A 13,376-nucleotide genomic window follows, 5' to 3' on the forward strand; every position below is an offset into this window, starting at 1 on the left:
CCCCGGGGGGGGGACACTGGAAAACTTTGGCGGAGCCAGTTCGCAAAAGGCTGCCGGGACCGCAGGGGTCAACTCTTCCCCGCGACTCGGTTTTAAACAGACCCTCCCAAAGCAGCTATCGCCTTTTTTTTTTTTTTTTTTTAATTTTTTTCTCTTTTTCTTCGGATGATGCTGTTCTGAACAGATCGTCGCTTTCTTACTTGCTGGAGGGTAGTGCGGGAGGCAGGTGTCGGTTTATAGGGGGACTTGGCAACCTTCAGAGCATCTGGAGAGATTTCCTCGCAGGGCAGAATGCAGGGTTAGCCCCTTATAAATGCAGAGAGGTTGCTGCCGTGCATGTGCGAGGAGGGGCGGAGGTGTTTAAGCAGGTGGGTCAAGCTGCAGCAAGTATTTAGGAAGACCAAGGCTGTGGCAGAGAGCAAAGACCCATCTGTTGTTTCATCGTTTGTTTGTTTATTCCTCCTCCTCCTCACGCCTCCCCCCCCGCCACCCCCCCCCCCCCCCCCATTAAATCCAGGGACCATTCAACGCCTCTTGCAAATGAGACTTGGGCGATGCTGAGAGAACAGCGTGTTGCATGGCTTGTGTGTATGTGCATGCATTCGCGGGGGTAGGGTACTGGGTCCTCAGCATTTGCCTGCGATCAGAACAAAACAGGATGTGCCCATAGCTGGAGGAGTGACAATGCTAACCGTGTGGGGCTCACCTGCTGGTGATCTTTGCAGAGGCATTTGAGGATTATTCAGCTCCAGAAGGTCTGTGTGAGGAATGCTATCTCTGCTGTGGCTGAAAATAGGAGGTGCCTACCCCTACCCGTCTTGATTATTGCCACCGAAAGGACCGCTTTGCTGCCACCATAGGAAGAAGCAATTGCTGCCACTGACAAGGTAATGCTGCGAGGTGGGAGAGGGGATTTATGTCCCCTGGGTTGCGGACAGAAACCCTCTGAATGCAGGAGGAACTCTTTCCCCTCCCTCCCTCCCTCCCTCCGTCCTGCTTTTGCTCTGTGCCCTGGTTGCCAGAGGACAATCACAGCTCCTGGGGGGCCAGCAAGCCAACTGGTGGGGTCCACCTCTAGGGGCTGCTGGGGCATCGGTGGATCAGGGCACTGGAGGGCAGCAGGCACTGATCCCTCCCCAGGAGCAGGATATGTGTGGGGCCGGGGGGGATCGCGGTACTGCAATACCTGGGCTTGGTGGTGTGTGTGATATAGCCCTTCTGTTCACTGGTGGGGATTTGTCTTGCCAGGAAGGGATAATGGAAACGGGGATGTGTTTGTTTTCCAGAGACAGCCAGGCTTAGCTCAGCCATAGACTTTTCTGTGTGACCTTGGGACAAATCACTTTGGCTCTGCTCGGCGAGTCCCGTCTGTTCCTTATTTAATAATTGGAGCTAATGGCTCCGCGTGCAAAAATGGTTCATTAAGGGCTGAGACGGGCAGTGATACCACTAGCCGAGCAGGCAGACAGAGACCTAAGAACCAGCGTGTACGCTCACATACGAGTCTGTACCCACAGCCACTTTGTAGCTGCGCTGGGAGTTAACCTTGTCCAACAGTTCCCTCTAACACCCAGCTCTCCGAATTTAATCTCTTTGTCAACAAAACGTGGTGCTTCACGGCAAATGTGACCACCACGGCAATGTTTACCACCGGTTGATTTTTAGGTTGGGGTTTGTTTTTGTTTTTTTTTTTGTTTTTTTTTGCTTTTGGGTTGGTTTTTTTCCCCCTTCCCTAAACCTTCCCTTTCCTCAGCACCAGGGACAGCGCCCGCCCCGCCGCCCGCCGCCCGCGGGGGTCTCCCCGCTGCCCGGCCCGGCAGCCCCACTTCCACTCGAGTTCCTCCCCGGGAAGGGCTTTCTGGTGTCAGTGGGGGTGAGTGGGTGTAGGGAGAGGCAGGACGTTTCTTTCTTCTAGTCTTGAGGATGAAGTGGGGGATCTAGGAAGCGGAGCGGCGGAGGGTCGTCTTGAAAATGCGCCGCTCTAAATAATCCTGAGAGGGGAAGATGTATAGAGGAGTTAACTGCCAGGCTCTTTTCATTCTCTATGACTTTTTTATATCACTGTATTCCTAAATGTCTCTATCACATACTAATATTTTGCGCATTCTCAAATACCTCAACTACATGCTAATATTTATGCTACGTGGTCAGGGATGCCAGGTTCAATCATTATTTCAAATGATCAGAGAGTATTTTTGAAGTGTCTATATAGGTTCTTTGTCATTTTATTTGCCAACAGATTTATGGCTTTTTTTGGTCTAGCGGTAGTACTGGAATGTCACTGTAACACCACTCTTGTTGAAACTTGTTAGAAAATGTTTTTTTGGAATTGCTATTACTTTTCCTTGATCACCTCCTCCAGGTCATACAGTTTTGTTAATTAATAAAGTGTCTAGGATTACAGCCGAAATCACACCAGGGCTATAAGTTCCTGCATCATAAGGTATAATGGGTTTTTGGTTACAGCAGCAATAAGTAGTATATTTAGCAGAACTGCAGACATCATTGCAAGTTTTGCTAGGAAGTTAAGCACCTACATATTAAAACCAAAATTGTTTCATCAACCAGAAAGTGTGTGTGTGTGGGCATATAATATGGGGAAGAACTTCCCGGGATTGCTAAGAATCTTGCTGATGATTATAGCATTCTATGTTTATTATCTATGAACGCATGAGATCAGGACATTAGTCTGTTATTTTCAGTGTCTGTTCTGGTCAAATGGTTAAAATTCTTCTGTGCACTTAGTTTCCCTCTATTTCTAAGTGGAATCACAGAAAACTGCTTCATAGTCTCTCCTATTGTATAAGGCTGTTTCCTTTGTCAAAAGGCTCGATCCAATGCCTGCTGGAATTCACAGAGCCGATAATGCAATGACTAATGTTTGTTTGATCTTTTTAATTCTTTTCTTTTCTTTTTTTTTTTTTTTGGTGAATAGAAAATTTAAACAGCAGTAGGAATCTCAAAACAGAGCAGTGTGCTTATATTTCATGATTTTCAACTACAGACCGTTAGAGTGCATCAGGTTTTGTGTGTCCAAAGTGAATTACCTCCAAGGAGTGTGAGTGTGGGACCTCCTGCAAACTGAGCCTCTGCATAGCATTGGGAGATAGATTGCCAAAATAGCTTGAACCCATTGCTTAGCATTTGCAATGCCAATAGCCAGCAGAACTGAGCAAAGGCTTAGCTTCCTGAAGGTACACTTTTTCCTCACATTGGTGCCCATCGAGATGAGCTGAGAGCTCTCTCCCCTTATGTAATCGTTTTTCTAAGGCAGCTCCATCTTTTCTATCTAAAGATCTTCACTGTGAGATAAGTGGCAGGACTGACTCTGGACCAGTAATTCAGTTGCTGCTTGCTATGGTTTTGTCTTCTCTGATGATGAAACCTGGGTTAGTTCCTTGGGGTATACTGGTTTGATCCATATCTGTATCAACATCTATTATCTCATATCTGATGTCATTGAATTAATTGGGTATGTACTGTAAATGAATGCCTGGAAAGCACTTAATCAGCAGGTATATGGCTGTAAACTATAAAAACATAGTGTGTAAGTAAAATTTGTCACTACAAATCAATGGATTTTGGGGCCCTGAGTTTTTATGATTTCTCTGATCCTGAAAATCCTTTAAAGAGACCTTAAACTTTAGGTAAGTCTTTACAGATGTTCGACCAATACCATTCTTCATGTGCATATTCCTAAGTGCTTTCCTCGATTGGACCATCAGTTCTCATTCCCTCACAGCATTGTTCTGGGATTCAATAATCTGACATTTTATTTTTATTATTTAAATCTGCCTGAAGATTTAGAGACTATGAACGAACAGGCTGTAAACTTACGAAATTGTGACAAAGAAGAAACCTGAGGGGAAGTGTTGCTCTTTCTCTCTTTTTTTTTTTTTTTTCCCTGATACAAAACTGGCTAAATGAAAAACTTCCCTTTGCTGAGTTTGTGTTTTGCCTATTAGAAGCCACACAGCCAAGAGAATTCAGGTTGAAAAAAAAAAAGACAGGTCCTTCACTCGGGGGTCACTAGTGGGCGCTGCTATAATAATGTAAGTCACTGGGAAAGGGTTTCATGCTTAAGGTTTAAACAGAGTTATACCTGTGGTAGTAGAAGCCCTTAAGAAAATTCACATGTGCCCCACGTATAAACTCTCAGCCACATATATAGTGGAAAATCAGCTGTTGTGAACTACTGTTCATAGTCTGATCTTTGATCAAGATTTAATTAATGCAGTTAGATATTCGGGCTCTTTTTGTTTCTTTTGGTCTGTACAGACTGTAAATATAGATGGGCTTGCATTTGAGGTTGAAATAAATAATTTTAAGAATTGCGTGATGTTCCATGGAATATTACAGATGCTAATTTTCTACTCGGTTAAACCTCAACATGAAGTAGCTGGAACTTTGCCCTAAAGGAACAGCTGAGAATTTCTCCTGACAGAGGCTGGCATAAAGTTTTTACTGCCAGGGAGAGCAGAGGTTATAGCAGCATGTCAAGTGCTTCATCAGATCTGTGTCTTCAGTCATCTGGGTAGCCCTTAAATTTTTGTCTAGGGCAAGACTGAACAAAGGACAAATAAGCAGAGTTATCTTTCTGCCTTACTACTTCTGCAGTTGCTCCAAGTGTGAAGCTAGTGCACCAGAAGACTGCAACCAAAGTGTCTGTCATCTATTATTAAAGCGTGTGACTTCAGGATTAATTTATAGTTAGATCCATAGCTGAAATAAGCTAGTAACCTTGATACACCAGTAATTAAGTGCCTGATTCCATTTTGCCTATGTTGCAGTAAATTAGGAGTAACTCTCTTGACACTGAAGAAATTGAACGGTGTGAAAAGTAAATTTGACCCTAAGTGCTGTGCATGTTGATTTGCTTGTCCATCAATGAAAACAAGTAAATGCAGATAAATTATTAATTGGGAAACAATTCCCACCACTTTATGCATGCATTCAACAGTTCACTGTCTTTGATGCTGCTGATACCTCAGTTCTCAGTCTGAAGGCTATAGCATGTCAAACTCCCTTTAGGGTTATCCCTAACAACTTAAACAGGAGTTATATTTAAGCTTATGAAATTTTGCTTAATTTTATTTTAGTACTCATCCTGCTTGTAATAATAAACTTCCTGTAGTAGGAAAGAATAGTAATCAAAATGTGGAATGACTTGTATGTGATTCTTCTGGGACAGAAGAGCAGTATAATTGTATATTTGAACAGTTCCCTTGGCCATCTTCTCTTCAGGAAGACGTTCTCCAGGAAATGTAATTAGTGTGCTTAGTCTATCAGCTCTCTGCTCAGCCATTTTAGCCTAAAATCAGATGTGTCACCTGATTACTTTCATGGCATCTTCACACAGCATAACCAGCTGTATCCAGTGGAAGGATGAGAGGCAATAAGCAGAAATTGAAATACAGGAAATTCTGTGTGAACATAAAAAAGAACCCTTTTTCCTGTGGTTGTGGTCAAACACTGGAACAGGTTGCCCAGAAGGGTTGTGGAATCTCCATCTTCAGAGATATTAAAAACCTGACTGGACGTGAAGCTGAGAAACCTGCTTTAGTTGAACTTGCTTAAAGCAGGGTGGATGGACCAGACAGCTTCCCGAGGTACCTTCCCACCTCAACCGTTCTGTGATTTTTCAGGTTCTAAGAGCAAGAGTAAGACCATAGAACCAGATGTCTATTACACAAATAAAAAGCCATTGAAATTTAGCAGGCTTACTTAGCCATGTCAATATAAATTCCAGGATGTTTCACTGCATCATGAAAGCCCACAGAAAGCATTGACTTCAGATGCTTTGGGTATGAGTCTTAAGCCTAATACTATAAAACATAAGCAGTTTTCTTGGTGTAATTAGTAACAGCTTTGTAAGTCCCATGTAAATTGACCTTCATTTTAGTACAAAGGAGTATGTGAAGAAAGTTCATTAATTCTGGAGCAACTGCAGTCTTCATCTGGCCCGTCTTTTTCCCTTGGATGCCATGGAATGGAAGGATTTGATTGCTTTCAAACGTGCTTTTGGGCTACAGGAATGCCCTAGCTATGAGATCTGCTATTATTATGGAACCAGAAATATAAAGGAGACCTTCAGCTTTACTTCACTCTTTACTCTGTATTTTTATACTGATAGATACAACTGTAGACAGAGAAGAGCAAACAGCTGTTCTCTGGAGTGAAGAAGATAAAAATGGCCTTGCTGCCCCCTCTTTCTCATATATCCTGTATGGAAATTGTTTCATCCATAGACATAAGACCTGGAACCGTATTACTAAACTTGACCAGAAACGTGGTGGATGTATGCTGTAGAATTAAAATGGTGGATGGGGATTGGATTACTTTTTTGTGTCACAAGCTCACCCCAATCCTCTGAACTCTATTTGTACATATGCAGCTGCACAGGCAGCTAGGTTATAAAAGGGCATCTAATTGCATATCCAGTTACAGTCTGAGGCAGAGCTGGCATTTGTCTAGATATACTTGTGCTCTGTACATGTAGCCTTAATTTGAGAAGCTCAAAAAAATAAGCGTCCATGGTTTTAAATAACAGAGTACTATTCCTGTTCAAATGTTAATAAGCCAGTAAATAATTAAAGATTTTTTTTAAGGGATAATACATTAAATTAATTGGAGGTATAGGAATTTAATAGCTGCGATATTGTGCAAAGATATCCCCTGTCATTCGTCCTTTGGACTGTTTGCAAATTATATGGTACCGTCTTCAGAGTCACGGAACAAATAATTGGAAGACATAAGCAGTAGTGATATTCTGTAATTAGAGACTAATTAAGTTGAATTGAACTGCTGTTATTCCTCAGTGGCAAAGGGTTGCAGTGTTGATAAGCCAACTCTTCACAGACTAAAAGAAAAACTTCTCGAAGTGTTCTACAGTTGTCTGAACCTTATTTCATTATTAACACTTTCTATTACTAAAAATTAATATTACATGAACCTATTAATATTGCAATTAATATTACAAAACCATTTCTATTCGATGTTTTCTCTTTTTAAGGATTTGGATTTCATTTGGGAATACTCACTGAAACTATGTCATGATTTCCTCTGTGTAAATACTTTATAATTTATAGATGTCTAAGTAAAATAATAATTAAACAAGGCTAACATCAAGCAGAAAAGTGTTTTTAGGTTTGCCTGTCTCATCTTCAGAATCAGGAAGCTTTTCACTGTGGCACTGTACTGAATGACCTAGCTGTGAGGGGTAAATTCAAGATTCAGATACTGCTAGATTTTCAACCTGGAAGAAACAAAGGTAGATTTCTTATGGCAAGGGTTTCTTTCATTTTACAACATCTGAGTATTATTAGAGTCATCGTTAACAGATTGGAAATGATTGGTGGGTCTGAAATGTATGGAGATTTCTATATTTTTTTTCTTTTTTATTACATCGAAAGATTTATGTCAATAAAACTGAGATCAGGCTCTGTCCCAGAATTTTGCAGTTGTTTTGTCAGTGGTTCATGTGCATGTGGTTCACTAAGTAGCTCAGCATCTTCCTAGGTTTAAGAGTGTGCTTAACTTTCTGTACTATCAATGGATTCACTGGCAGGTGTAGAGCAATAGATGATACTTTAATGTGCTCAGGTATCATAACCTGGACAAACTACTGTTTAAGCACTATATTTAAAACCAGAAGGATCCTGCTGCAAATCCACTGCTAGGTACAAAACATTTTCAAGTACATTTTCGAGTTCCATTAACCACAGCCCAAGATATGAATTCTTTGCTGATTCTTTTCCTTTCTTCTTTTTTCTTTTTTTGATCCTTCATCAACACTAAAGCTGAGTGCAGATTGCAGACTATCAGCAAACATGGCAGACCAAATATTTTAAGCACTAATGCATCTTTATAGTCTCTATGTTGACTTCTTTCTACCAGTGAAGTCTGTGTAGTTGTCTACAGTACCAGGATTTGTCGAATTAGTTATTGGTGATTTTTTGATTTAAGGATATAGAAAGATGAAAAGAATTTCACTACTCTGCTCTTTTAGAATTGTTGTTCTTCTGCTGAAACATTCATTGCTTAAAAAAATACAAATATTAAAAACAATATCAGTTTTCTTAATCCCAACTTATTTTAAAAATTAATTTGTTTCATGTTGTATCTTACAAAGAAAAAAAAACGATTTACAGATTTGAAGAATGAGATTCTGCATTCCTTAGAATATTTCAAGAACAGCTGTTTGTCAACAGCAGTTTCCTAATGCTGTAATTGATAACATGGTACAGCCCAAGGTACATGAGTGTGACTTATGCATTTCTGCTATAGAAAGTGTCTGAAAGTAAAGGGAGTTGTTTTCAAAGACACACATTAGAAATGGCAACATCTTTCTTCCATGGAATCAAATACTTGTCCGCCTTTGGTACTTTTGAAAGTGTTTCCCAAAAGAATTTTTAAATAAGAGTGTCAAAGAGAAAGACACCAATTTATACCAGCAGAAGTACAAGCCTAAGATTATGAAACACTGAAGTATAATAAAGTTTTCCAGCTTGAAAATGATGGAAGCAAGTGTATTTAGGAGACAATGTATTACAGTCATTGACAGCAGTAGGAATCGGTGCAATTTTAGAACAGATGACAAAGCTGACTTTAAAACTAATTTTAAAGCTCTTTCTCTTATTTATTCATTTTTGAAGGTTATGAGGATTATGATCACATGTGCAGCTCTGCATAGCTGTCCACTCGGAGATGATGGTGACTCCTTAGAGAACACTTGCAAACTCCTGGTTAACCATCAGCATAGTGCTCCTTTTATCCAAAAGATTTGATAACTGCTTTTCACCAGCTCTCCCGATTTTTTTCCATCATGTTGTCTCTACCAGCCTAAACCATTTCCTAAAATGGTCCTTTTGCTGTTCCTTGCAATCCTGTTATTGAAGGAAGATGTCTGTGGGAACTTCGGGCTTTTGGTTTCAGCACAGGCCAATGAAAGAAGGGTGGTTGCACACATGCCTGGTGATATTATCATTGGAGCTCTATTCTCTGTCCATCATCAACCAACTGTTGACAAGGTTCATGAGAGGAAATGTGGAGAGGTAAGAGAGCAGTATGGCATTCAGAGAGTGGAGGCAATGCTACATACCCTTGACAGAATTAATTTGGACCCCACGCTGTTGCCAAATATAACACTAGGATGTGAAATAAGGGACTCCTGCTGGCATTCTGCTGTGGCTTTGGAGCAGAGCATTGAGTTTATAAGGGACTCTCTTATTTCATCAGAAGAAGAGGAAGGGATGGTGCGATGTGTGGATGGATCTTCATCGTCTTTCCGCTCCAAGAAACCAATTGTTGGTGTCATTGGACCTGGCTCTAGCTCAGTTGCTATCCAGGTCCAGAACTTGTTGCAGCTTTTCAATATACCTCAGATTGCTTATTCTGCCACAAGCATGGACCTAAGTGACAAAACGCTGTTCAAGTATTTTATGAGAGTTGTGCCATCTGATGCACAGCAAGCACGGGCTATGGTGGACATTGTCAAGCGCTATAACTGGACCTATGTCTCTGCTGTACATACCGAAGGTAAGAGGTTATTTTTTTTCCATATAAGAATGCTGTCAAACTACTCTGATGGGGTCTAATAGCTAGATGATGATAGTTTGATGTTGTTCAGTTTTTGCCAGTCAGTTGTCAACAGTACAGACTTTTACTTTACTTAATAACTTCAAATTCTCTATGGGGCTGAAGTAGCATCATGTTTATAATGGCTGAAAGCAAAGTTTGAAATACAGGGTTGTGTGTGCTCTAGGGCCGTTTGTTGCTAAAAGTGCTTACTCTGGAGTCTCCTAAGTGACCTTAATTTAATTTAGTCAATATTTATTTATTTTTTCTTTATCTACCAATCAGTGTATTTATGTAGAATAGTCATTTTGACTACATTAGTAACAATGGGTAATGAGAAAGTGTCTGGTCTTCCTACTGCAGAAGAGAGATAAATCATCATTTGAAACTGTAGCTAAGTCAGAATGTGTTCCTGCCTAATATCTGAGCCACAGAGACACGAATACTAGAAAACCTGTAATTCTGGCTAATATTTGAATGCAAGTTGTCCCAGCTCCTCAAGACCAGAACTGTTTCTATCCTTTTTATAATACTGCATAGAGTACTGCACCCACTTCTTGCTCTGCATCTGGCCATTGCTTTTGGGAGTGAGCAAGGAAAGTCTCCCTGAATCTTCTTTACACAATTATGCTCCCTCAGGTGTCCAGAAAATCAGAACTGTGTGCTAAATTGCTTTACCTCTTTTTATTAATTTGAGTCAGAGCTTAAGCTTTTTACCCAGTGTTCAGAAGAGTATATGATTAAACAGAAATGCTATGGAAAAGCTTACTTGGTTTTGTTATTCCTTGTATTGACAGAGTTGACTGGGTTCATCTTGCTGTAAGTGACCAGAATTTCATACTGCCTTAAAAGCAGGTTTCACCAGCCCCTGTCTAATGACAACACCATTTAATGAGTTTTCTGGAATTAGGTTCTGTGACGAATTTTAGGATCTCACCGGGTTGCCTCTGTTCAAACAGACAAATGCCAAATGGAAGGCTCAGAATATGATCTGGAAATGAAAAACGTTATTAAGAGATTGAGTAGTGGTGGCAACGTTGCTGAACAGCAGCAGATGCTGCTGGCTTCATTACAACCAATAGAAAGCAGATTGTCCTTCCCACACACTGAGTATGATTCTCTGGCAGACTTTATACTATTCAAAGCCCTTTTTGGGGAGATGCTGGTCTGATGCTAGTATGTAGAGATCTTTTTCCTCCTACAGATATATAGAGAGCTTGTTCTGCAGTATTAAAAAAAAAAGTTAGAACTTGCATGCAGATTGTTGCAATCATGTTTCCATCATGGTAATGAAAGCTGGTAAATAACTGCAGCCTCTGTTGTGTAGAGATGCATGAATATATTAGCAGTTTAATATAACAGTGTGTAAATCACTCTACTTCACATCATGTAGTGAAGGTATTCTATGCCAGCTGATGCCTTTGGCATGGCTTAGCGTGCAGCCTTCACTTCACAAATACGTATGAATAACATCATGGTCAAAAATAATGCCACTGATGCATCACATTAGCATAAAATTTTGTATCCTGACTACTTTGGATGACTCGTCGAATTTTTGCTATGAACAGCTTTTACACCTCTGCTCATTGAGAGGGGATGCTTATATATTTAGTGCGGGAATTGTCAAGTTTATGTCAAGGTCTGATTCTGCACAAAGTGAGGACACTTACTTTTACCACTTCCTGTGGACACTCTGTTTGGAGCAGATGGTAACATATGGCATGTTAATCTTATGGCAGAGGAACTTTGGACTGCGCATTGGAAAGAAGGGAATAGGGACACAAGGGTGGAAGCTGGAGGTAGCTGCTATGGGCAAGACAAGAGTACGAAATGACAGAGGAGCTGGCTGTGAAGAAGGAGAAATGATGAATGATATATCTAGTACAACACGTGTCTACTTCTGCCCATATTAAAATGGACAAGATATGTGGTACGTTATTAATACCTGAGGCCTCGTATCATTCATAGCATATTCACAGTAACATAACTTGACTTTGGTGAATGAACATTAAATTGGGGTTCTGGGAACCTTATGATCCTATCATCTATTTGCATGGTCTGGTCATGATGATGAATATGTTTTCCGGTTAAATAACATCACACAAATGTTTTCTAACAATAGAACAGATGGTATTTATAATGGGATAGACAAATCTAAGCTAGTCAAGGTATTTCTTTGAAATGTGACAATGTCTGATGTTCTGGACACTTTCCAAAGATTATGGCAGATGTTGTCCCTTCCAGGAACAGAAAGATTCTTTTAAAAACACCACAAAACACTCCTATAGATGAATGTTAAAGGAATTGAGTAAACAAGCAAAAGAGATATTATTTATATTATTTTTATTTTTATAAGTAATCATTTTAATGTAGCATCTGTTTACTTGTTAGCATTCTTAATATGCCCCTATACTCAGTGTCCTACATTCATAGATACTGTTTCAAAACAGAGAAAAAAAAAAAATTGTTGAATCCCACTCCTTGCAATTTTTATTGACTTAGGATCTTGCCCACCTATTGAGAGAGGACCTTCTTTTGGTGCCTTCAGTAATTCTGGCCATCTACATTGATTATCTTTAGCTAATCTTCATGCATTAGCCAGACTCTTCTGAAATCCAATCTTTGGTTTCTGGGAAGGATTTCCAAGGAGAGGGAGACTCCTTTCTTTCAAAGCTCGACTGGGAGAAAGGAAGAGGCAGAAACAGCTTGTTTATTTCATTGGTTTGGTAGTTCCATCAGCAGATAAAGTTATAGGTCTCTTTTTAGTCTACTATAAGAAAAGCCTGCGATAAGTCAGTAGCTTCATAGTAAAAAGCTTTCTGTTTGAATCTTTCCTTCTGCACTTACTAATCATCTGTCTGCACTGGATTCTTATTTTGGGAGGTTGATCTGAAGTTGTGTTGTTAATTCCTTATTCCAGACTTCCACATTTAAAATACACAAAAATGTCGAGGGGTTCTTATAAGCTTTGCTCCTTTGACATTTAGCATCACAGTTTAATCTAGGTGATGCCTCCAGGTGTACAAGTAACCACTAAGAGTAGATTTTTTTCCTGAGAATGGTGAGGTAGCAAGCACTATTGTTAGTGGAGCTCTTGTAATTTTAAGGAGTAAGTTTCTGCAATCCAATTAGTAGGAAATATGAGTGAAAAATGAAGGATATTTCTCACAAAGCAACCGTCATCTCCACTGACTGTAGGGTATTTTACATATGCCAGTCAGAAATCTCTGCAAGTCTTAAATAGTCTTGGGCTGTAACTCCCCTTGCTCAGCTTTGTCAGGAATATGTGCCACTGGCATCATTATCCTCCCACACTCTCCAACTCTTCCTTGCACTTAATGACTTGTGGGGCTCTACTCTGAACCAATCTGGCTTTAAAATAAACCTTTTTCACCCACCATCAGGGCATTTTTAAAAAAAGCCTCATCAGTTCTGAAGTCCAGGTCACACCGTGTTCCTACGAACAAACATGTTAACACTGCATGGCAGGGAGGGAGGAGTGAGCAGGCAAAGAGGGAAACTGTGATGGGAAACTCCTTGCACTGAGGACCTATCACTTAAAGCCTGAAGTGAGTGCCCTCGACCTTATGGATTGCTACAGCAGGCATGCAGGTTGTGCTGGAGACCATTTTATTTGAAGTTTGGTTACTTTCAGCTGACCTTACAGATGTTTTTTTCCACCGTGATAGGACCAGAGCTTAAACAAACTCTCCTTAAACCAATTTTCACTTCTAAAACCAACTTCGCAGACAGACAGCAAGTCAATAATGCAGCTGAGAACTCAGTCTGTGCCTCTCTCT

General features: G+C 40.4%; 1 protein-coding gene across 3 annotated transcripts in view; it reads left to right on the forward strand.

Annotated features, from left to right (window-relative positions):
* The first annotated feature begins 472 nt into the window (after positions 1–472).
* The window catches only part of GRM5 (glutamate metabotropic receptor 5), a 273,244-nt gene continuing 260,340 nt past the window's right edge, over positions 473–13,376 (forward strand). For all 3 annotated transcript variants that reach the window (XM_069808429.1, XM_069808430.1, XM_069808431.1), the window contains exons 1-2: positions 473–887; positions 8,655–9,537. In XM_069808429.1, the coding sequence (XP_069664530.1) occupies positions 8,859–9,537 (679 nt within the window). In that variant the 5' untranslated portion in view covers positions 473–887; positions 8,655–8,858. The remainder of the gene's footprint in view (positions 888–8,654; positions 9,538–13,376) is intronic.

Source organism: Haliaeetus albicilla, chromosome 20, assembly GCF_947461875.1.
Source record: "Haliaeetus albicilla chromosome 20, bHalAlb1.1, whole genome shotgun sequence".
NCBI classification, from domain to species: domain Eukaryota; kingdom Metazoa; phylum Chordata; class Aves; order Accipitriformes; family Accipitridae; genus Haliaeetus; species Haliaeetus albicilla.